Source organism: Notolabrus celidotus, chromosome 2, assembly GCF_009762535.1.
Source record: "Notolabrus celidotus isolate fNotCel1 chromosome 2, fNotCel1.pri, whole genome shotgun sequence".
Lineage (NCBI taxonomy): Eukaryota > Metazoa > Chordata > Actinopteri > Labriformes > Labridae > Notolabrus > Notolabrus celidotus.
Genome location: NC_048273.1, coordinates 36,488,513 through 36,511,238, shown reverse-complemented (window position 1 = coordinate 36,511,238; position 22,726 = coordinate 36,488,513). Strand labels below are relative to the sequence as shown.

The 22,726-nt window shown below is 42.7% G+C and overlaps 2 protein-coding genes and 1 long non-coding RNA gene across 7 annotated transcripts; 1 reads left to right on the top strand and 2 right to left on the bottom strand.

Moving 5' to 3' along the window:
• Positions 1 to 579: 579 nt before the first annotated feature.
• Positions 580 to 2,922, bottom strand: LOC117832379 (myosin-2 heavy chain-like). 2 transcript variants are annotated; one of them, XM_034711486.1, is made up of 2 exons: positions 2,474 to 2,922; positions 580 to 1,149 (listed from the first exon to the last, which is right to left on the bottom strand). In XM_034711486.1, exons 1-2 carry the CDS (start codon positions 2,905 to 2,907, stop codon positions 702 to 704), a joined length of 882 nt encoding a protein of 293 aa, XP_034567377.1. In that variant the 5' UTR covers positions 2,908 to 2,922; the 3' UTR covers positions 580 to 701. The 2 variants fall into 2 exon arrangements, with proteins under 2 accessions (XP_034567377.1, XP_034567371.1); XM_034711480.1 differs by having other exon boundaries at positions 580 to 1,187; positions 2,512 to 2,922.
• A 2,130-nt stretch (positions 2,923 to 5,052) lies between these two features.
• Positions 5,053 to 18,990, bottom strand: sap130a (Sin3A-associated protein a). 4 transcript variants are annotated; one of them, XM_034707115.1, is made up of 22 exons: positions 18,659 to 18,990; positions 18,019 to 18,195; positions 17,061 to 17,182; positions 15,756 to 16,015; positions 14,260 to 14,427; positions 14,046 to 14,169; positions 13,816 to 13,931; positions 13,598 to 13,722; positions 13,365 to 13,512; positions 13,186 to 13,276; positions 12,950 to 13,054; positions 12,720 to 12,861; positions 11,522 to 11,637; positions 11,005 to 11,310; positions 10,742 to 10,913; positions 10,401 to 10,499; positions 9,950 to 10,311; positions 9,600 to 9,845; positions 8,909 to 9,034; positions 8,323 to 8,426; positions 7,916 to 8,029; positions 5,982 to 6,455 (listed from the first exon to the last, which is right to left on the bottom strand). In XM_034707115.1, the coding sequence occupies exons 3-22, from the start codon at positions 17,164 to 17,166 to the stop codon at positions 6,297 to 6,299; spliced, it is 3,189 nt and encodes a 1,062-aa protein (XP_034563006.1). In that variant the 5' UTR covers positions 17,167 to 17,182; positions 18,019 to 18,195; positions 18,659 to 18,990; the 3' UTR covers positions 5,982 to 6,296. The 4 variants fall into 4 exon arrangements, with proteins under 4 accessions (XP_034562984.1, XP_034563006.1, XP_034562991.1 ...); XM_034707093.1 differs by lacking the exons at positions 18,019 to 18,195; positions 18,659 to 18,990 and adding an exon at positions 17,829 to 17,957 and having other exon boundaries at positions 5,053 to 6,455; positions 15,756 to 16,018; XM_034707100.1 differs by lacking the exon at positions 18,659 to 18,990 and having other exon boundaries at positions 15,756 to 16,018; positions 18,019 to 18,190.
• On the top strand, positions 16,572 to 18,240 carry LOC117829566. Its single transcript, XR_004634633.1, has 2 exons — positions 16,572 to 16,624; positions 17,911 to 18,240. It is a non-coding gene; the product is annotated as an uncharacterized LOC117829566 (long non-coding RNA).
• Positions 18,991 to 22,726: the final 3,736 nt, after the last annotated feature.

Genomic DNA, 22,726 nt, shown 5'->3' with positions numbered 1-22,726 from the left:
TAAACATGCAGAGGCGAGGAAATTGAGATGCAGTTGGATAGGACTAATTTTTCAGTCAATCCCTCCAGCTAAAGCACGTGGCGGGGCTATATTAATTAAAAAGAATATTCCTTTCCAACATATATCCACCAAAGCTGATCCAAATGGTCGTTATGTAGTTGTGGCCGGAACCGTTTTATCCCTTCATTTCACCTTGTTAAATATATACGCACCGAATTTTGATAACCCAGCCTTTTTTCGGGGTGTTTTCAGCCTCGTCCCAGATTTAACTGCAACCAATCTTGTAGCTGGAGGTGATTTTAACTGTGTCTTAGACACATTGAAAACTGCCCCACAGCTAACATTTCATTTCATCAAGTTTTTATGATGCAGCAGGGATCTTTTGAAACCTTAATGACATTCTGACCTGCAATTACACATTTTGGCCTCTTGGTGTCAGCAGAAACAAGTTGTGAACACAAAACCAACAGGTACCCATTCAGGAGTGAATTCGTAAGCTATAACACTGACATTGTTACCTTTTTCTAACCAAGAAATTCATTTTTTGTCATGTCAAACATAGAAACTCACATTTTTAAATTTGTGTTGTATTTTTTGACATTTATTTTACTTTTTTGTCTTATAAAACATTAACACGCATGTCTTTGGACTGTGGGATGAAACCGGAGCACCCGGAGGAAACCCACAAAGGTGGGGCTTTGTTATTTGAAGAGATTGAAGAATCTTGTCATCAGAGAAGGTTTCTTGGTTTTCTTCCCAAGCATTGCCAACTGCTGTGTGAGACACTCCAATCTCCTCATCATGTCTTCTTCAACTGTGTTTTGTCGGAGGGCCTGTTTATGATCTTGGATAGACTGCAGTAGACCAGTACTCTCCTCCTGCCACTGCAGTGTTTCCCTCTTCAGGTCTTCTTCTGCCTGGGTCAGTGCCGCCGCAAGTCTGGTGTTTTCTTCCTTCTCTTGGGCCAGGGATTTCTGAGCTTCCTTCTGATTCTCCTTTTCCTTTTCCAGAGCGTCCTCCAGCTGACTGACTTTGAGAAGAACCTCTTCTTCTCTACACTCTGCGTCAATTAAATCCAGTTGGAGTCTCTTTAATCTGATCTCTCTCACTATGTCTTCCAAAGGCCCCTCGGCTTTGACAATCTCAGTCCTTTCTTTCAGACGCTCTGCCTCAGCTCTCAGAGCGGCCTGCTCTCTCTCTAACGTGATGGTCAGCTCGTCTTTGTAAATCATCGAGTCCACCTCAGACACTTCCACCATCTTCGCCCCAGTCATTTGATAGAAAGACACTGATGGATTCCTAGCCTTGGTCTTTGGGTCCTGCTGTGGTGGTGTGACAGGCTCCCTTTGAGGGATCTGTCTGCCAGTCAGCCCTGATTCACACAGTGGCTCCTCGAGGTCTCTGCTGGTGTTGGTGTTGAGGTGTTTAAGCTTCTGCTTGCATTTCCTACCGACCTGTGGCTGTGTCACAGCTAGAACTTCAGACTTCTGCACACTTGATACTAGATCCTGTGAGATGTTTGTCCCTGGCCCAGCTGTGCACAGGTATGTTTGATTTTCCACAATAGTTTCCATTTCAAACACTGTGTGTGTCTCTGTGAGTCTCTATGTGTCTCTGTGTCTCTGTGTTGACAGTCTCCTGCTGATGAAGTCCTGGTACTTGGTTAGATCTATTTATACAGCCTATGCGTTCCTTTGATCTATGATGCAATAAAGGAGTTCTAGAATGGACATGCCTCCTTTTGGGGAGCTGGGTGATGTCCTTTATTTACAGTCTATGGTGATGTCACAAATGATGAGGGCTGGATTTGGTGGAGGTGTAAAGTGAATGGAGTAATCCACAGAGGTAAATGACTGTGATATGTTTGGCCCTTTTATTAGAGTTACATGCTGTATTGTGATCTGCAGAATAGTCCACCACAGAGCTGCGTGTATCTAGAGGGAGTTTAACCCTTTAACACCAAGCGTAATATATTTGATACATTAGTTTTTGAGACCTCTACATCATCAGTGTGATATATTATTTTAGTAAAAACCTGATGATACAATCAGATACACGCAGTGCAAGGATAATCCACCAGGTGTGAGTGATTCATGCACCAGAAGGATGTCACTGGAGACATCCAATATGGCAGCTGTGGATCAGAGACCCACTCAAGGTTTTTCAGGGATATTTTTAACAGGTTTGAAAAAGTTTGTAGTTTGAAGTAATATTTCATTACTTCAATAACAGTCAAACCGTGTTGAAAATGTGTGTATCAGAATTGATACAACAGGTATTCATTTGCAGATCTGTCAATCATAATTGTAATAAATATCATACATTATGCATTCCATACAGCAACATACAGTCTTTTTATTATTTAAGAACATGTTTAAGTGACATAATTAGATATAATAAGAGTAGAAATGGAGATATTAACATTGTATACTGTATTTTTATATGCATCCTGTAGTGCAATCTCAGTCCTTTCCTTTCTTTCAGACGCTCTGCCTCAGCTCTCAGAGCCGCCTGCTCTCTCTCTAACGTGATGGTCAGCTCGTCTTTGTCACTCATCGAGTCCACCTTAAACACTTCCACCATCTTCGCCCCAGTCATTTGATAGAAAGACTCTGATGGATTCTTAGCCTTGGTCTTAGGGTCCTGCTGTGGTGGTGTGACAGGCTCCCTTTGAGGGATCTGTCTGTCAGTCAGCCCTGATTCACACAGTGGCTCCTCGAGGTCTCTGCTGGTCTTGGTGTTGAGGTGTTTAAGCTTCTGCTTGCATTTCCTACCGACCTGTGGCTGTGTCACAGCTAGAACTTCAGACTTCTGCACACTTGATACTAGATCCTGTGAGATGTTTGTCCCTGGCACAGCTGTGCCTAGGTATGTTTGATTTTCCACGATAGTTTCAATTTCAAACATTTCTAACACTGTGTGTCTCTGTGTATCCTGCGTTTCTCCCTCGCCTTGAAAGCCTCATGCTTAAGCTGCACCTCATGGAGTTCTATGCACAGGCTGGACAAGGCGAGAGAGAGGACACAACCAGTAATGCCTCGCCTGACTTTCCCTTGGACCTTGAGGTGATCACACACTTCCTGGATGGACTGTACGTCATGTTCGAGCATTTCTTCCCTCCAACAGACGAGGACTCTGAGGAAGCTACCTCACCTGCAGGCCGCAGCAGCTCTAGAAGACAGGGCAGGGAAGGGAGCGAAAAGGAGGCAGACGGGCCTGATCCCAAGAGGCCGAGGTGGTCTGATGAGAGCAACTTAGACTGAATCCTGAAGAGAAAGTCTGATAGCTCTTACAGGATCAACAAACACAACTGGCGTCAGGATGGATGCAGTGATCCATTAGACTACACGTCTTGCAGGATCATTGATTCCAGAGGTAGCCCTTGCGTCGGGCAGGGCTGCTGACCCCAGGTAGCGTCTTGCACCTGGATATTATTTACTGCAGGGACATTACAGAGACCCTTTTCTGAATCCTGAGGACTTGTCTTTGCGTCTGGCAGGGCTTTGACGTCCCTGGTAGCGTCTTGCACCGGGGCCTTTACAGACTTTGACTTAAAGCTGGGGTTGGTAGTCTCAGGAAACTAGCATGAATTTGAATATAGCATGTCTTCAGGACTCCGTCTATCCATTGTGTACTAACCCTACCTCTGAACAACACAACTGATGGTCTCAAACACATTAAGAAGGCAAGTCATTCTACAACTGAACTCTTGACAAGGCTCATGTTCATTAGAAACCATTCCAGGAGACCACTTCATGAAGCAGACTGAGAGAATACCAAGAGTGTGCAAAGCTGTCATGAAGGAAGAAGGGGGCTACTTTACAGAATCTAAAATATAAAACAGATTCTGCTTTGTTTAACACTTTTTTGTTCATTCAATAATTCCATATATCAGTCCCTCCAGGATCGCAACTATCAACGCAAATTCAACCAATCAGCGCGATTTTTTCGCGGCCCTGCAATTTTTTACAATCAGCGCAACTTTCCCGCAAATTTGACCAATTACCTTAATCTCAGCCCCTGTACGTCATCGGTTTTGTCATCAATTTGACTTCCTTGGAACATAAACATAAACACGCACAGAGAACAGGTGAAGAGAGGGGACAGCAGGCAGGACAAGTGACCATGACAACGTTATTATTTATAGATTGAGGGGCTCAGTGTTAGCTTGGTCTCTACCTGCAGCAGGTGTGCTTTATGAACCAGCTCTCCTCACCTCCATGTATCTGTCTTATCTTCATTGATGATTTTACCCCCGGTGTGCGTTAGTGACAAAGACACAACCGGGGGACGTCTGTTTACTATTTGATGTTTGACGTTGTTGCCGTGGTTACCGTAAAAAGCTCTGCATCTACAGCTTGATTTAATCCAGTTTGGTGATACATCAGACACATTCAGTAAGTTTTGATCAACTCCTTGTCATCAAAGATGCAGATTAATTTCAGAGTGCCGTGAACTGACTGTGCATCAGTCGCTGCGAGGTGCATTCAGGGACCGTCGTAAATGTGCAATACGGCCCTTTCATGGCATTTTTCTGTTAATCAAAATACAGTCAGTGGCCCCATCAAGAATGTTTTCTAAAAACAACTAATTTAGCATATTTACTTGCCCCTGAGATGTTATTGGGGGAAAAAAGCAAAGAAAAAAAACAATCGCAACTTTCACCGCAATTTTTTCAAAAAGCTGTCGCAAATTCAGGCTTTTTGGGCCGCAACAATCACAAAAAAATCCCGCGAAATCCTGGAGGGACTGATATATGTTCTTTCATAGTTTTGATGTCTTCAGTATTAATCTACAGTGTTTACAATCATTAAAATAAATACAAACCCTTGAATGAGAAGGTGTTTCCAAACTTTTGACTGGCAGTGTATATAGCGGCTACATTCGTCACAGCACTGGTCATAGGACAGATCCCCCGGTGTGACAGTATTTGGTGCATGTCAACTCTTACTCTCTCCCCACATGATCTGTCCATCTATTAAAGCCGTCCTATCAAAAGTGTTGAAATTAAACAAAACAGCACAGTAAATACAAACTTAACATCATCTCTGGTATTGTTTAAGTATCTTTACTATAATTACACAGACAAAAACAATGTACAATAGCTGGATGTTTTCAGGCTCACTTCACCTCATAATGTCATTATCGTTACACTCTGCAAAATGAAGCGGCTCACATCACACTGCACAAAAAAGTTTCATTGAGTACAAAACTTGAAAAGAAAGCAGATCAATGGAAAAACAAAAAGCACATTTACAGTGATTTACATGAATTCAGTCCATCGCTTCATCACGCACGTGTCACACGCTCTATTTCGAACTCGACTGAAACCAAATGGAGATATTCTGACTGCTGACATCCGTTTACTTCTAGATGAAGTGGTTGATTCACAGCAGGTTAAATGTGAAGTTATCTTGGCATTATGCATATGCAGTACGTTCTCATGTTCAGTTAACCCAAGGACAACTGTAATCCTTTAAGAGCATTCTTTGCATATTAAATTAATTGAATTTGACAAATTTGGAGAGTTTTTTTGTCCTCAAACTTTAATAGAGCATTATCTTTAACATGACATGGACTTGTGGCTCCTTTTTTATATTTTAGTTCTACTAGTCAAACTAAAATATAAATCCAGGTGCATGAGAAAAAGGGGAAGCAGTGAAACTGACCTGAAACTTTTCTCTGAATATTTGAAGATTATTTTGACAGCATGTGGAACAGCTTTCACGCGTTTCTATCAGTTTCATGTTCACCGACAAAATGAAGGCACAGATTAATGAAAAGAGCACAACTGAGATTAGTCTGTATACACACAGCTCACTATGTGACCTTCTGAATGGTTTTGCCTCGATCAGTTACTCTCCAGGCAAGATGAAATTTTACGGAAACACTTTCATCACTCTTAGGGATTTACTGCACCTGCATGTAGTGCCAAAAATCAAATATACACAAAGAGGCCAAATAAAAAGATGAGGCAGAAATTAAGTTAGTAAAAATGGTCTCTTCCAAAATGAACAAAACAACCAAAGGGAAACAGTAACAGGGCCGTCCGGTTAGCCTCTCTAATGCGACCTACGATGCTCCACGCACATGTGCGAGGGACTTGAATGAGAACCTTTTCCTGATGAGCTTTCCTGCTTCTTAAGGCCCTCCTTGTCACTTCTCTCTGTCCGCTCTCAGGCGGATAGGGAGGGTGCTTGCGATTGTTTACAGCAAATCATAGCACCAAATTCCGAGCAGCTCCTTCACCCCTTCAGGGAGGGGGCAGCGGTGATGTTCGTTCACAGAGAAGACGTTCATGCTCGTTCTTTGCGCTTCAGTTTAGAGGACTTTTTAACGGCCCCATTCTTGTTAAGCAGCTTCAGCACTTTCTCTTTGTGGTCGAGCACTTTCATCATGGTGTCTCTGGCCTCGGTCACCTGGTCCATCACTAGCTTACAGCGCTGCATGTTACCCTGAGGACAAACATACAAAAACATTCAGCTGTTAGGCGCAGAATTATTAACAAAGACGAGGAAGTTCAGAGTATCAGCAGGTCTTCTAAATACTTCTGTCGCTTTTAGCCCCCAGAACTACTTTACCCTGAACTAAAAGGTTCCTGTGCCCCCAATGTTGTCTGCGTTTCGATCGCAGGCTGAAGTCCCGGGTAGATGCACTACACCACCAGACCAGTAGAGGGCAGTAAAACAAAGAGGAATGCCATTCATCACAGATGACACCATTGAAGCAGACGGACAGGCGGGTATCTTTATGAGCAACACAACAGTTAGCCTGTTAGCATGAAGAGACTCAGCTGGCGCTGTTTTAGATGGTGCTATATTTCATCTCAGATGGATTCACTGAATCAACACGTGAGAGGAGATAAGCGCGAGTAGCAAAGATGTTTCAACACGGCTTTAAAATCCTTTTGAACTCAAAAGGCTGTGGCAGAGATTGACCGGTGTTTTGGTTTAAACAGCGACCCTGTTAACTGGAGACTTTCAGCCGGATGCATCCCTCATAAACGTCTTTAGACGATCATTAAATATCTGATGAGGATATTGAATCTTAAAACTCCCTCTGTGTTTCAACAGCTGTGTAAACTCCACAAACACTGTTACATTCAGCTGAAGGTCTCCAGTTTACAGGGTCACTTTTAAAACCCTAACACTGGGAGAGACGCATTCACGGCGGGCTGAGAGAAGACTACTGTTACAAGCTGCTAAATCAAGAGAATCACAGCTTCTTCTTTTGAAAAGTACACACACATACAAAAAAGATAGAACAAATAAAAACTAATGAAAGAAAGAGAAATCAAGAGAATCACAGATGTGTGTGATGTTATTGTGAACGGCGGGCGGGATAAAAACACTGGTTAATCTACCAATCAGACACGTTCAGCATTGCAGGCCCTGCCCCCTGAAAGTCCCGGGACCTTTGAAAAGTACTACCCCCCTAGCAGGAGCTTTTCAGGGGGGAGATTATCTACCCCTGAACTAAATTTAGATCCTGGGTCCACCAGTCGAATCGCACATACTGTAGTTCCGGAGTAAAGTCCCTAGTTCCGGGGTAAAGTTCCTCCGGTTGAAAAACGCCTCTAGATGAATCCACAAGAGTTGCAAGAATATGCAAGGTCGAATTAACACTGAACCATCAAGCATGGCCCTCTGCAGAGGATCCATGCAGAAGAAATTTCCTTTCCTTGTAATTTGGACACTTTTCTTTTAGGGGAGCAAACCAGTTGCAAAAATGGAGAGAAATTAAGTTTCATAAGCTGAAGAGAGGCAGGCAATGTGGGGAGTAGGGAGAAGAGGAAGGCTTGCAGCAAAGGGTCATGCTCAGGAGTGGAACGTGCTGTAACTACTAGGCCAAAGCAATGGCTCCAAAATAAAAAACTAATTCTCCAGAAGGTCTCTTCCTGCAGTAACACTCCCACCTGTATGAGCTCATTTATTCGGTGAAGGTCATCGTCGGCTCCGGCTCTCTTCTTCGGGATCAGACCCTCTTGTAGGGTGGAGAGTCGGCTGTACACGTCGTGCTCCAAACTCGACTGCAGGTCAAGGAACAGACACAGTGAAGAGTCAATAAGAGAGAGAGGTTATGCACTGAAATGTTTCCCTTTCAGCACAGCATCACTGCAGGGGATATTAAAGGTTTGTGTCTCATGTTCAAAAGTGTTCACCTGTCACCTCGTTTTTCTCCGTTGATGTCGTTGTGATATTTTTATTCAACCAGTGTGTGTGAAACCTCTCTAGTCTCTCAACCACAAACCAAACTCAGTCGTGAAACATTTGAGACGTCACTCAGTTGAACAATACTACATGCTTAGTGGTCAGCACTCACCAGCTGCCTGAGCTGTGCAGCACACAGGTGAATTTTCCAGCCCTGTGCTCTGCAGGCCACTCCTCTCTGATTGGCCACATCCTGCAAGGTGCCCTTCTTTTCCTCTGTGGAGGAAAGCAAAGGATGGTTAGTAAAGAAAAAAGCCACTTTCATTCATTCAGATCATTTACAATGATAGAAATATTTATTGATATTGACATGAGTTTTTGGAAAGAAATAAACATAGAAATAAGGATACAGTACTATAATAGGAATATAAAAAGTGACAACTACGTTAAAAAGTGGGATTTAAATGAAGATGAAACTACAAAACTTGAGAGCAATAATTTGCAATCTTCTGGAAGATGTGTGAGTGAAAAATGAAAGTCACAGCCAGTTAAAAGCTTTAGTGAGGAGATCACTTTTTAGCTCCTCTTTCATGGATTTCCCCTCCCTGACATCTACAGGCCATTCTTGACAACAAACATTAAAAATAAAATTATACAGAAAGCAAAAATAGAGCAGCAAAGACTGGACTTTTGTGCTCTTTCCTCTTATTTCTGGTACTAGGTTTAAGGATTCTGCCTTTTAACATTAAGCCACTGACCTTTGACCCGGATGTCGCTGTATCTCTGAAAGTGATGGTAGGCGGCTTTCCAGGGGTTCCTGTAGTGTCGAAGGAGAGTGACAGGAGGGCGAGGTCTGACTGGTACATAGCGCACTCCTTCCTCATCTGGAAGACAAAAGATATACTCAGTCCATTTGCTAAATAAGCTCCAGTCATACCAATCAAACATCAACAAAGTGGCTTTGAAGGTCAGCTGTTGCAACGCCTTGAGTTGCCTGTGTTGCACTTTGACACGACATAAAGTATGATCCTGCAGAACCTCATACCAGGGTTCATTCTTTATTCCTAAGGGGAAACACTAGACTAAGAAATGAAGATATACACCTGACTGTTCTGCCAAATAAATGTTTGCTTAACATGTGTGCACAACCAATCAGATGGTTCCTCTAGTAGCTTCTTCTAACAGAACATGTCTGAATGATTACACATGGTGCCACACACTCTCAGCCTCTGATGTGTTTCTAGTGGAAGAATCAATAACTAGTCGTAGCTTCCTTCTTTCTCTTCCTTTGTCTGAGAGGCCAATCAGAGCAACTTATTTCACAAACAAGACACAGACTAACTAACGGTCCAACATCAGCAAACTGACCGACCATCAGCCGTGTACATCAATACCCTGAGAGACGGTATCAGCGTCACTGTGTCGACCATGATATGTTAGATTACATACCAACATATTCCCTGGGTGGTGATTCACGTCTCTCAGCTCTGCCGGTGATGGGCCTTCCCGGAGCTTTCTCTTCATCTGTGCTGTTGGTTTCGACCATCTCGCTCTCCTCTGTAGAAATAACATGCTGCTGCTTTCTGGGCTTTTTCCTTGGTGAGGCCCCGGGGATCAGCTCTCCTGGGGCAGGAGTGCTTAGAGTGGAGCCTGGGGTGTTGAGAGCAGGGGCTGATGTCAAGTTTGCATTTGGATCTGAGGGAAAAGATGAACACATTGTTAACTTAGATGTGTGCTCAAGTTTCCTTATCTGATCTATTTTCTATCATCACTTCACTGATGACTGACGTGCTCCTCACCTGGCTGAGACGTGTCCATGCTCTCCACCTCCTGTTTGATTTTCATGTCCGGGCAGGCGGAGCTGGCAGCACAGGCTGCAGTGCTGCTGGCTGCAGGCTGGGTGGGGGACGCCACAGTGTTGGCCATCGAGGCGGAAACAGGGGGAGTCACAGCCATGGCTGCCGGCAGGGCTGAGAGAACAGTGGAGGGCTGGGAGGGGGGTACGGGTCCTGGTGTGGCGAGCATGGTGGGGATGGCTTGGGCGAGGTGTTGGGCGTTTGCGGACATGGACTGCTGCTCTCCTCCCTGAGAGGGCAGCGCTTCTACTGCAGCCATGACAGGAGGGGCCACCGCCATGTGCACCTCAGCTTTAGGCTTCACACTGAGAGAGGATTGAGTAGGGTCAGGTTAAATATAACTTCAAATGACAGGATGTGACTTAATAATGTGAACTATGTGACAGAGACTCACCCTGCAGGTCGGGGAGATCCTGCTCCTCTCACACCACTCTCAATTCTGCCTCCACCTGCTTCACTGGGCTGAGCAGGGATCAGGTTCTTACGGACACAGCTGAGAAACACAAACAGGTAGGATTAGTGTGGTGAAATGCACAAAATTAGCATCCTATATCAATATTAAAACCTGCTATACAACGAATATATGTCACCGAGAAGCCTACTTTGAAAAGTCGACTTATTCATTACTGTACAAGCACCCTGAAATTCAGAAAACTGGAGGATTCATAAAACTTATCCTAACAGAAAAGCAAGGAACTTCAGAGGTGAAGTCTCTGTTGATGTTCGTATATTCACCTTTCATTCGCTGGCTTCTTGCGGAGGATGCTGGGTCTCGGGGATGAGACCAGGGTGGGCGCGCCTCCTACTCCTCCCTGGGTGTGAGCCTGCACCATGTTGGCTACCGGCTGGGTGGTGCTGAATGTAGTGCTGATGGGGCTTGCTACAAAGCCATCAGCCAAAACAACCCCTGAACACAGAAAACATGCATTAAAACCTCCTCCAGCAAAAACAAACAGACTCTGTGTTTGTTTCCTGAGGTGTGCAGGTTTAGTAGTTACCTGGCTTTGCTTCAGACTGTGGCTGCTGCTGCTGCTGCTGTTGCTGCTGCTGAGTGACGATGGGCGTCTGTTGTATTCCTTGTGTGGTGAGTGGTGCAGATGTGTGCAGGCCCTGCACCCCTATCGGTGTGGACTGAATGCCCTGTGCAGCAATTGGTGCGGGCTGGATGCCTTGGGTGCTGATTTGTGCAGACGGGAGACCGATCCGATCCACTGCCATCAGCTGCATGTGGTTCAGATGGACGGTGGTCGCAACGCCGACTCCAGCTTGGGTGGGCAGAGCTGAACTTGGAGCTTGAGGAGTAACTTATTCAGAGGGGAAACAGAGTTACAGTTAGATGTGTGTGCTCTTACTCAGCATGTTAAATTCTATGCTGTCACAACTCACATTTTGAGTATAAACTTTTGAGTAATGCGTACATTTTTTCACTGGCTTTTATGGCAAAGTAATTAAAGGTATTCATACAACCATCACAACAACAGTTGGCTGTGACAGCCAGAAGAAGACAAAGCTTACCAGGATACTGGCGGATGGTAGACACAGAGCTGCTGATGGGGGTGTAGGTGTGTGTCAGAGGGTATGACGAGGAGTAGGCAGGCAGGAAATACTGGAACTGCACCGGCACAGGCGGCCTTAAGAGGAAACAAATACAACATTAACCCAACAGCTGTAATAATTGGATGTAAGCATTTTCCAGGATTCACAAATTGATGGCAGAATTTATTTCCAGGTTGTGGACATATTTGGTACTTTTCAATACCATGTGGTAAAAATGACACGTTATCCTTTTGTCTGTTGTTTTGACGTTTGGTATTATCAAAGATGACCTACACCAAAAAAAACAGATCTATGCTCATACTCTAAACCGGAAGCTTCAGCAGGCGAATGAAAGAGAGACACGGAGATAGAGGACAGAAAGACAGATCACCAGTGAAAATCAAAGAGGTGAAACTGAAAAAGGGTAATTTATTTTCTTATATTTTCACAGCGGTTACGTAACAACAAACTTGCAGAAAGGTGTTGGTTTTGGTTTCTCTGCAGCTGAAGTCTGTTTTCTCCCAGCCTGCTGTGTGTGTCTCTCTGCTCAGCCCTCCATCATAGAAACTACACTGTCACACAGGACTTCCACCGGATCCACTGGACATGGATCTGGTGGAAGTCCTGTGTGACTTTCTTCATTCCCAGGTTGAGAAATACTGACATTTGTTTGGTCATTTCTGTTTCTAAAGAAGACTCTAGATTCTGAATGATAATTCAGAGGAGAAACTTTATTTTGGCTGTACATTAAACTTGATCTATTTTGCCTTTCATTACTTTAAAGAGTGTGTAAAGTGATAGTTAGTGCTCAGTGACTTTTCCTGTGCATGCACTGGGTTCAAACTTGAAATAAAAAAATTGCTAAATTAACCATCCTGGGTGCTCACTGCTCAGGAGTTCATTTTCTGTTGCTGTGGAATAAAACATCTGATTTTTAGTAGCATCATATGGAAGTTCAAAATTCTTGCATCGTGACACTGTAATTGCTTACTTGGTACATTTTTGTTTTGGGAGGTTTTGCAACCAAAGGAAATTCTTAATACTTGAGACTAATAAAGTCTGTTTGGGGAGTATTAAAACATTTTTATTCTTTTGGGATTTTTAAACATTTAATGAGAATATCAGGCTCCAAAGCTGATACTGAGTCAGACTCAATTTACAAGCCGGGTAAACACACCTGTTATCACTTCTGGCCTCCATGGTGACAGGGTTAGGAGACGACCGATGGCCCGGGATGGGGATGAGGTTGGCTCTCTCTCCTGGGTAGTCAGGCTGCACCCGGGATGTAGAGTGGGCGATCGGCTGAGGGACTACTTTAGCTGTGAACAGAAAAGGGAACAGGTGATGAAAAGATGTCTGAAAACTCACTAAGACCTGACAGGGATTAGACTAACATCTTCTACTTACCAACAGGGATGGCAGAGGTAGTCACTGCTGTGGCATGAGAGGAGTGCGAGGCCATCGTCATGGTGACAATGGTGTTGTTGGTCATTTGAGTGTGCGGCACTGAGCCTAAACGTGAGGAGGAAAGGTTGATCAATATTTAAGTGACATTAACCGCCTGATTTGCACCTCTTTTTTTTCTTTAAGCCAGAGATTAAGAAGTCATGTGACTCAATTGATAGTGAAAAAAAAGGAAATACCTATTGTTGTGGTTGATGGCACTGTGTTAGTGGCAACAATCGGTGCCACAGTCGCTGCAGCTACAGGTGCCACAGAACTAAAGATTGGCTTCTGTGGAGAGCAAATAAATCAATCAAATTAAGGTGCTGAAAAATTAACTGTTTGGTCCTGTTGAAGGCAGCCATCACGGAGCACAAACCTGCGTCATGGTGTGCGGAGGCTGAGGCTTCTGAGCTCCAATAGCAGGATGAGATGGCAGCGTGATCCGTGTGGCAGTGTCACGGGACGGTTGAGACCTTTGAATACTGACGGTGGCAGGAGGAGGATGAATGGTGAGACCTGGACGCCTGAAAGAGAAAGTGGCCAACCCTTCGTTTTAAACCTCTAAGTACTTGTGAATGCTTGGTCTTAAGTTCCTGGACAGTAACCTACCCATGTGCCACCTCTGCAGGGTGTGTCACTGATGGACTGATGACTGGAGACTGAGTTCTTGTTACTGAAATGGGAGCCACAACAGTTGGAAGCACCGCTGTAGATGTTGTTACTGCAGGCCGAGACTGTGGACCAAAAGAGTGTGATGCTGTTACAAACCATGTTTTGAAATGACACATTATCTACACTTCTTTAGGATGAGTTAATCAGAGCTGTACCTGAATAGGCTGGTGGATGATGTGCTGCACGGTGGGCTGGCCGGGGCCTGCACTTGCTCCAGTTGCTGGTCGCAGTACAGTTTTAGAGCTGGACATGACAGCAGCTGCAGCAGCCCCTATGAGAAAAGACTAGAGATGAGGAAACTGCTGCTGCTGCTAATGAGTGGACGACTGTTTTGCAAAGAGAAGAAACATTAAGCCTGACATCATTCGTGTTATATCAAGCTTACCTCTGGGTAAATGGGATGTGAAGGTCTGTGGAGGCACAGTGGGGGTGCCAATCTGCAACGGGGCACTACCCCGAATGATCTGAATATTTGCCTGCATCAGGTGGTGTAAGTTGCTGGAGTGTCCCTGAAACACAGTGAAAACAGCACAGGTCATCAATAATCAGTGCAAAGAGACAATAACACAAAGTGACAGTTAGTGTTACACTGCACTCACCTGCTGACCGCTGATGGTTGCCACAGGAATAGATGGGGTCGGAGCAATACTGCTCTCTATGGTGACAGTAATGTGACCTGGCACCTTGGGGGGTATGGGAATATGGGCCTGGTTGGAGGCTGGTGCAGGAGCAATGAGACGACTTGGCATAGGGGACTTTAGGACAGCCTAAAAGTGAGAACACAGAAAGACGTATACAGTTCTGTTACAGACCTGAAGAGTGTTTGAATCAATGCAAGATAAAGGGATTGACAGTTTTATAAGTAAATCAAGAAAAGCAATATGAAAGTGTTGATGTAAACTGATGTGAACAGCTTGTGAGTAAATTGATGGGTTAAAATAAAAGAAGGTTATCCATGTCCTTTCAGTTTAAAGCATCTTTGGAAGATCTCTTACTTCATATATTAACCAACTGAGTGGATAACATATCCACTACAAGAGAAGATAACACATCATAAAAATTATAAATATAAACTACCAGTCAAAAGTTTGGACACCTTCTCATTCAAGGGTTTGTATTTATTGTAATGATTGTAAACACTGTAGATTAATACTGAAGACATCAAAACTATGAAAGAACATATATGGAATTATTGAATGAACAAAAAAGTGTTAAACAAAGCAGAATCTGTTTTATATTTTAGATTCTGTAAAGTAGCCCCCTTTTTCCTTCATGACAGCTTTGCACACTCTTGGTATTCTCTCAGTCTGCTTCATGAAGTGGTCTCCTGGAATGGTTTCTAATGAACATGAGCCTTGTCAAGAGTTCATTTGTAGAATGACTTGCCTTCTTAATGTGTTTGAGACCATCAGTTGTGTTGTTCAGAGGTAGGGTTAGTACACAATGGATAGTCCTATTTGACTACTGTTGTAATCCAGATTATGGCAAAACCAGATTATTTCATACTTTTGATGTCTTCAGTATTAATCTACAATGTTGAAAATAATTAAAATAAATAAAAAACATTGAATGAGAAGGTGTGTCCAAACTTTTGACTGCTAGTGTGTAAATACCACCACTTGCAAATCAACAAGGTATTTGTACATCTCTTCATAGCAGAGTTTGCATGTTTTAACCGTCTAGGTTACAAAAATATTTGAATACTTCAACAAATACTTCTCACAGTTTCATGGATAACCCCTCTAAATGAAATTACATTCAAGAACAGCCAAGGAGCTGGTGTTCTTCCAATGAATGTGATCATGATAGGCTGCTGCTCAATACTTCTCCTGAATAGTCCAGATTTGTTCCAACGTTTGACAACAGCTGAGCTTCCAACTTCAGGGAGGTTATTTGTCAAGAGCCACATACAACTGAAACTTAGTCAGCAACAATCCACTTTATATCTTACCGCAGAGTGCATTTATCTTCACCTTTGTATAAACAATTAGCCTGTGTAAAACTCACATTGATGATTATTAATACACCACATTTGTCCTTCTTTTTCTGTAAAAAGTCTCTGTAAATTCAAAAAGGTTAAAGATGCAATCCTCACCTTCATCTGTCCCTCAGTGAGGACTGCAGGCTGGCCCTGTGCAAGGTGGACTGGGGGGGCAGGTACAGACACAGGTGCGCCTGACTGGATGGGCACAGCCTGGGGAGCAGCTTGCGGCTGACCGTGTGTATGCACTTGTGGGTAAGGTCGAACCACCATGGTATCCTGCTTGTCATCTCTAAACGCCAAGGTTCCCCCTCCCCCTGAAGGAGGATGATCCTGTTGGCTGTGCTCAGCATCCCGAGAGCTGTCTGCATCTCCTCCTGGGCAAAATAATGTGGTTATTACTGAGTAGTGTCATCTTATAGATGGATGCATAGATAGTAGGGGTGTAACGATTCGATGTACTACATCGATTTGTATTCCTATGATCCGACTACATCGACCTGTGCTCGGCAGGTTGACCTTCCAGACGACATATATCGATCTAACATCTTTTTAAAAGGTAATAAATCGATTGTATGGATACTAGGAAATAACACATTGGATTTAAGCACGGCAGACTTTATATGGATATGTTCTTTTTGCATTTTAATGATAAAGACATTAAACGTTACTCAAGTCAGGCTGCCTGTCTGTAACGTCATCGTCACACACCAGCAGACAACAAAACATAGCATGGTGGATGGCAGAGGCGAAGCCAGCGATCCAGAAATGATCAAGCCACCATTGCGGTCCAGCGTGTGGAAACACTTTGGCTTTTGCAAAAACTGAGTGGTTCTAAATAAGTCGCTCACTGTTTGTAGGATATGTAAAGTTCAAGTCAAGTTACCACGGCAACACCACAAATCTATCCAACCACCTACTAAGGCACCATGGGATTTCACACAACGCAGACCGTCCAGGCACCTCTTGGAGCGTTCATCAAGGTAACATCAGCTCTGCAGAAGCCTCAGGCCTCTCCAGCATGTTTAGTCAGAGACTAGGACAAAACTCGGCTTGGGCCAAAAACATCAACAACAGGAATCTAGGACTGTCCAGTATCAAGGGATTTATTTCACAGTCACACTGGATGAATTTTTAGCGAAAAGGTTACTGAATCGATTTCAAGTCACTGAATCGTTTTGGATCAGATCATTCTAAATGAACAAATATCGTCCTTTAGTCGAATCGGCAACCACGAACCATGATATGAATCGAATCATTGTTAAAAAGAATCATTACACCCCTGATAGACAGTTCATTATCTGGAGGGAGATTCAGACTTCTAGTAGGTTACAAGGCACACGAGTTGCAGCTAACAAAAGAGTTCCTGAGTCCAGCATACATGACGTTTACTCGAATCATGTTGGAGCATGGTCTTACCTTGTGGATGTGACTGCTGGTTGACAGACACCAGGTTTGCAGAGATCTGAGGAGCTCCCCCGCTGGAGGCAGGCAGCCCGTGTCGGGGAAACTGCTGGGAGCTCATTTTAACCGTTTACTACCTGAAATGTTGACAAGAGGGTTACATTAATAACACTATCACACGACCAGAGGATATCTTCATTAATCTGAGGAGTTAATTGATTGTATTTTAAATCTTTAAAATATGTCTCCTTCATTGAGAGTGTCAGTTAAACAGTAGGAGACATAAACAGGCTAATGCAGCGGAAACATGATGGTCACCAGATAACGATGAAGCATGGAGCCAGTCCAGACCATGAATGTAAATGAGTTCAACTGTGAGGGATTGTGACTGACTAATAAGACAATAATAAAGGTATTTTCTGCACATTTTAAACGATGTGTGGTAAATTATGTGTGCTCGACAACACCTGCATCGATGTTTGTCAAATACTAACTTCACGTCTCAATACAATGAGGACTTTTCGACACTCCTCATTAAGATGCACAAACCCGATTCGTGTAGAGAAATAAAATCCTCACTATGCTCCTTTGTTTTGTTTCGGCAGACTCAAAACTAGAAATGCTATCTTGTTAGCGAGCTATCTTAGCTAGCAGTATGCTAAATGCTAACCCTGGTACCGCCTGCTTTCCATGCTAAATCCTGGACTTTTAACAAAGTACAACGACATGATCTTCACATGGATCAACGAGCAAGTCATGTGTGTGTATAGTTACAAATGTTACCGTGTTGCGGAGTAAAAAGCCAATATTCGCTTTGTAGATTACAATTTTTCCATTCGTCTTTTCTTTTTTTCCAACATGTAAGCCGGAAGAACACTCAACAAGAACGGGACCGCCCTCATTCATTCAGCCAATCAGAGAAGAGAACAGCAGATCATTGACCAATGGGAGTGCGGAAAATGTTTTGACCAACCTTAACTGGCACAAGGGATGGGGGAGGAAGCCCGACGGACGGAACACTACGAGCTGCAACATTACAATCACGTGGTCCACGGAAAGAGCCGAACCAGAGCTGGAGTCTTCGGGCTGCACCGGCACAATGATTTCACACAGAGAAGTCTTGGGAAGTGGTTGGAAAAGTTACAGGATCCTTTTAAGAAAATAAAAGAAATAAATAAATGCTTTCTGTATTACGGAAGAGAATTATGGTCACTGGGGAATATATATATATATAGAAATATATATTATTATGAGAATTTTTTTTTGGACTTTTTTTCTCAGAATTCTGACTTTAATCTCAACACTGACTTTAATCTCAGAACACTGACTTTAATCTCAGAACACTGACTTGAATCTCAGAACACTGACTTGAATCTCAAAACACTGACTTTAATCTCAGAACACTGACTTGAATCTCAGAATTATGACTTTTTTCTCGGAATAATAATAATAATAATAAAAAAATTGACCTTCATTTTTTACAAGGACCATTTCATCTTGCAATTTATGGTATAATCTTCAATCCTTAATTATCGTTAAGAATCAGGGTAATTGCCTACTAGGTTAAAAAAACAAAAGAATGAACACAAACAAATAGAAAGCTATGTAACTACCAGAACTCCTAATGCCAGGTAACTTATAGATAAAAAATATTTCTACAAAGATAATCATGTGAATATAAAAAAATATGCACAGATAATGTCAAAAAGTGAAAAATCCTATACTACTGGATAATGTCGAGTAATAGCATGAAAGGTCCTTGCTGAGGCTTCGGCTATTTCCGTCAGTCACGTGACCATTGTTTCACAGGTTGTCGCGGTTGTTCAAGCTTCTCCCGCTAAATAGTGAGGATGATGTGAGTGCACTGAAACTGAAGGTGTAGGCCCATAGTGCTGACACTAGAGAGCAGCAGCGGCTTACAGACATGTCTCAGGGTGCAGCTGCATGGCTCTGTAATCTTGACCTGGCTGTCTAATATGAACGTGACTATGTACTGAGCTGAAAAGCAGACAATGTATTCATAGGGTATTTTTATTTCACTTCCAAAAGTGCATTTGTATTTATTATAATGCATGACGTATTTGTCTCAGGATTCAGTTGGCTCACTTTTCAATAAATGGAATATGCAGGACTGGGGCTGACTGTCTCATCCCAGGCAAGCTTGCACAGTGAAATAATTCATGGATGTGTAATAACATTGCTCAACATTGAGTCAAAGATATGAAATACTGTAAATAAATATTAGGGTGCAATAGCCTTTACTATCTCAGATTTTATATGTCTATTTGTTATTCCTGTTTGCAACATGTCCCTCTCGGTTTTAAATTAAATCCAAAGAGCAGTTCTTGTTTTTCACCGCTAAATTAACCTGTAATTAAACTGATTGGCGCTTCATCTGCCTGCATCAAAATGGTGTGAAAGCACTAACTGACTAAAGTCTCTGCCCATAGTAGAATTACCCATGCAGACTGAGATTTCATTGTTGTTTTCATTTCTTATCATTAATTGGAAGCGATTTAGATGTGTGTTTAATGCTAATGCTTTCATTGTAATAACAAGAACCCCATGGTTCACTGTGCAGCTCTACTCAGGTTCGTTGTGCTAAGTGCAAGCTTAAGGACACTGGCCATTTGGCATCTCAAGCCAGAAACTATTAAGTTACAAGCAATCAGATGGTTGATAACTTGATATTCACATAAGCTATATGAATGAAAGGGATACACATTTCTAACCAGGACCTAAAGCTTCTCTCCAATGTGGGAATGACACTTGTAAAATGTTTTCTTAAATGAGCAATTCATGAGTGTGAAACCAACCCCAGTCTTCTCAACTCCTCTTGAACAAATCTGTCATTGTTAAAGTTATTTTCACCGTTTTAATGTTTTTGGCATTTTCTGATGTGGTTAAGGTTCACATACTTAAAATGCTCAGAGTAATTCAGTGTCATGATGGGTTTGGATCAGGCTACTTGTGTTAATGTAAAGAAATGACACGTGAGACAGCATGAATGGTCATGTTGTGTTTAACACTGACAGTGTTTGTGACTGTTTGACTTTTATTAGACTCCTCTTTAAGGGATTCCCTGTTTTCTTGGTATAAGATATATTAAGATGTTGCATGCCTTTCAGTTCAAAAAAAATTATTCAATGACCGAATCTGTGACTATCCTCACATCTACAGGCCACATCTGTTTCCTCATAGCATCTCTGTCACTTGTCCTCACAGAAGGATCATCTGAGTGATTCGTGAACTCCCTGAGGGTGTGCAACTCTTGAGCTGTAAACTATGGCTATTTTGTTCAGATCCAAATCAGATCTAAAGCTTGTCTCCTCAGAAAAAATGTAAAAGTGTGAGAGAAAATTAATTAAAGTGTTGAAAGCATCGCCTTTAGCTTGACAAACGATCCTTACATACAGTTTGAAAAGGGAGTTTACAACTTTACTAAGAGAGATTTTTTATCTGATAGCTTCTAGACTGCAGACATGTAACGTTTTTCTGGGAGGAAGAAGGCCCTCCATACTCCCGATTCTTTAAACAAAGCAATGCTTTTTTAAGTTATTTTTGTTATGTTCTACCTTTATTGAGAGGATATATGAATTGGATATTGAAATTGAATCCATAAGTACACATGGCTCTGTAGTGGAAATCTCTGCATGAGCTTTCAGTCAGTGCCTCCTGTCCTTCCTTCTGCCCAAAACCATTGTCTGTGAACATCCACAGATGAAGGTTAAAATTGTACCAATGAAAAATCATACAGAAACATGATACAGAAACAATAGCATGGGTAGCTTACACATCAGTATTACAACCGTATCCACAGGTTCTGGGGCAACATGCTGCCATCCAGACAATTCCTCTCTCAGGGAAGACCAAGCATATTTCAACAAGTCAATGCCAAATCACATTCTGCACATACTACAACAGCATGGCTAGTAGTAGAAGAGTCCAGGTGCTAAACCGGCCTTCCTGCAGTCCAGACTCATCACCTACTGAAAACATTTGGCGCACCATGAAATGACAGTGTGACAAGAGAGACCCTGAACTGTTGAGCAGCTAAAAGCTTATATAAAGAGTAGATGCAACACAATGGTTAACATGTCCATGTTCAAACTCTTTTGAAACGTGTTGATGGCATCAAATTTAAAATGAACATATTTTGCATGAAAACAATAAAACTTTTCAGTTTGAACATTCAGTATGTTGTCTTTGCACTTTTATGCAAAGACAATGATGTTCATGTTAAATGATTTGCACACCATCAAAATATGTTTTTAAGAAAATGTTACACTAATTCCTGACTTTTTGGGTATTGAGGTTGTAAAACAAACAAATAAAGCTAGGAACCCTCAAAGGCATGGCTTCATTTGATCGCATATTTGTTACAATTAAGGCCTGTCAACCCGAGTGCATGTTTGAACGCATATCTATCCTTTCGTAGTGTGTTTACTTTGGCACCAAAAGAAAAATAATGTATGTCATTGCTCAACTCTAGACTTCTAAAAGGGGCCGACAATCCAATAAGTTGAGGCAAGGTGGCTACATCAACTACTATCCACAGCTGGCCAGTGCTGACCAGTCTAATGGCCCACAAAGGGCATCAAGCTACCAGCTGGGGAAGGACCCCTGCACACGACAGGGCATTTCTAAACAATGTCCTATTTGTGGCTTTAGGGTGAGAGTGATTTTATTGTGTGTTTACCATAGACTGTATACAATATGGATGTAGTATCCGTGACGTCACCCATCTGTTCCTGAGAGCTGTTTTGAAGCCAATCGACGACGGCAGCCATATTGGAAATGTGGAACTCAACCAGGCAGAGTGTGACGTAAAGAGGTGGGGTTTGAGCCTCTTAGCCAACAGATATGTGTTCCTGACCGGTAGTCAAGTCAGCCATGTCCTTATTTGGGTAAAAACTCGTAATCTTAATATCAAGCCAAGCCGTTTTTTGAACGAGGCTGTAAACATGTTTATTAATGCTGTTAAGATCGTCTTCTTTTAATTGGTGTGTATGTGGTTTCTGGTGTTTCTGCAGCCAGCCTCAAGCGGATTCTAGATGAACTGCAGTTTTTAACACTTCCGCATGGGCTTCAGAGTTTGAGACCAGAGGTTGCAGCTTGGTGTTTACATTAAAACTCAGACATTTATTTGAGCCCCATAAATGTATCAGTTAACCAGAGACAGTAGTTTAGCCACCTAAAGTATATTCTCCCCACTGCTCGACACTGCACCAACTGATCATCCTCATTTATAAACACCTGGGCCATAAAGAGTTGTATAAAACATTCCTGCATGCTGAGGCATGACCAGTAAATTCCCCAGCTGCGCTCTCTCACTCACATACACCTGTTGGTATGTTGCTTTAACTGAATGATTGTTCAGCTCTCATGACAAGCATTCTTTACATCAGAGTTAATTTAAACAGAGAAAGGAGCAGATGAGAGTAAAAAAAGAGGTTGAAAAAAGATGGTGTGAAGTTCACATGGAGGCAAACTGAGACTAAAAAGGACTGTGACACCGAAGTTCAACATGTGTCAGCTGATGGGGGACTTCAGGAACTGAAAGCTGCCTGTGGCTCTCTAGTTATGCGGATTTATCATTTCTTCATCTTGTCACCGTGGTATGAATTCCCTTGTCTTTGTTGTCCTTGTGTTCTCTGATATTTCACATACCTCTCCTCCGC

Coding starts and splice junctions, on each gene's coding strand:
- LOC117832379 (XM_034711486.1), bottom strand. CDS start 2,907: ATGTTTGAAATTGAAACTATCGTGGAAAATCAAACATACCTAGGCACA. Junction 1,150..2,473: donor GCAGAGCGTCTGAAAGAAAG/GAAAGGACTGAG, acceptor TCTGAAAGAAAG/GACTGAGATTGTCAAAGCCG.
- sap130a (XM_034707100.1), bottom strand. CDS start 17,166: ATGAGCTCCCAGCAGTTTCCCCGACACGGGCTGCCTGCCTCCAGCGGG. Junction 11,638..12,719: donor GAGGCCAGAAGTGATAACAG/GTGTGTTTACCC, acceptor TTTCCTCTTAAG/GCCGCCTGTGCCGGTGCAGT. Junction 10,312..10,400: donor GGATCTCCCCGACCTGCAGG/GTGAGTCTCTGT, acceptor ATCCTCTCTCAG/TGTGAAGCCTAAAGCTGAGG.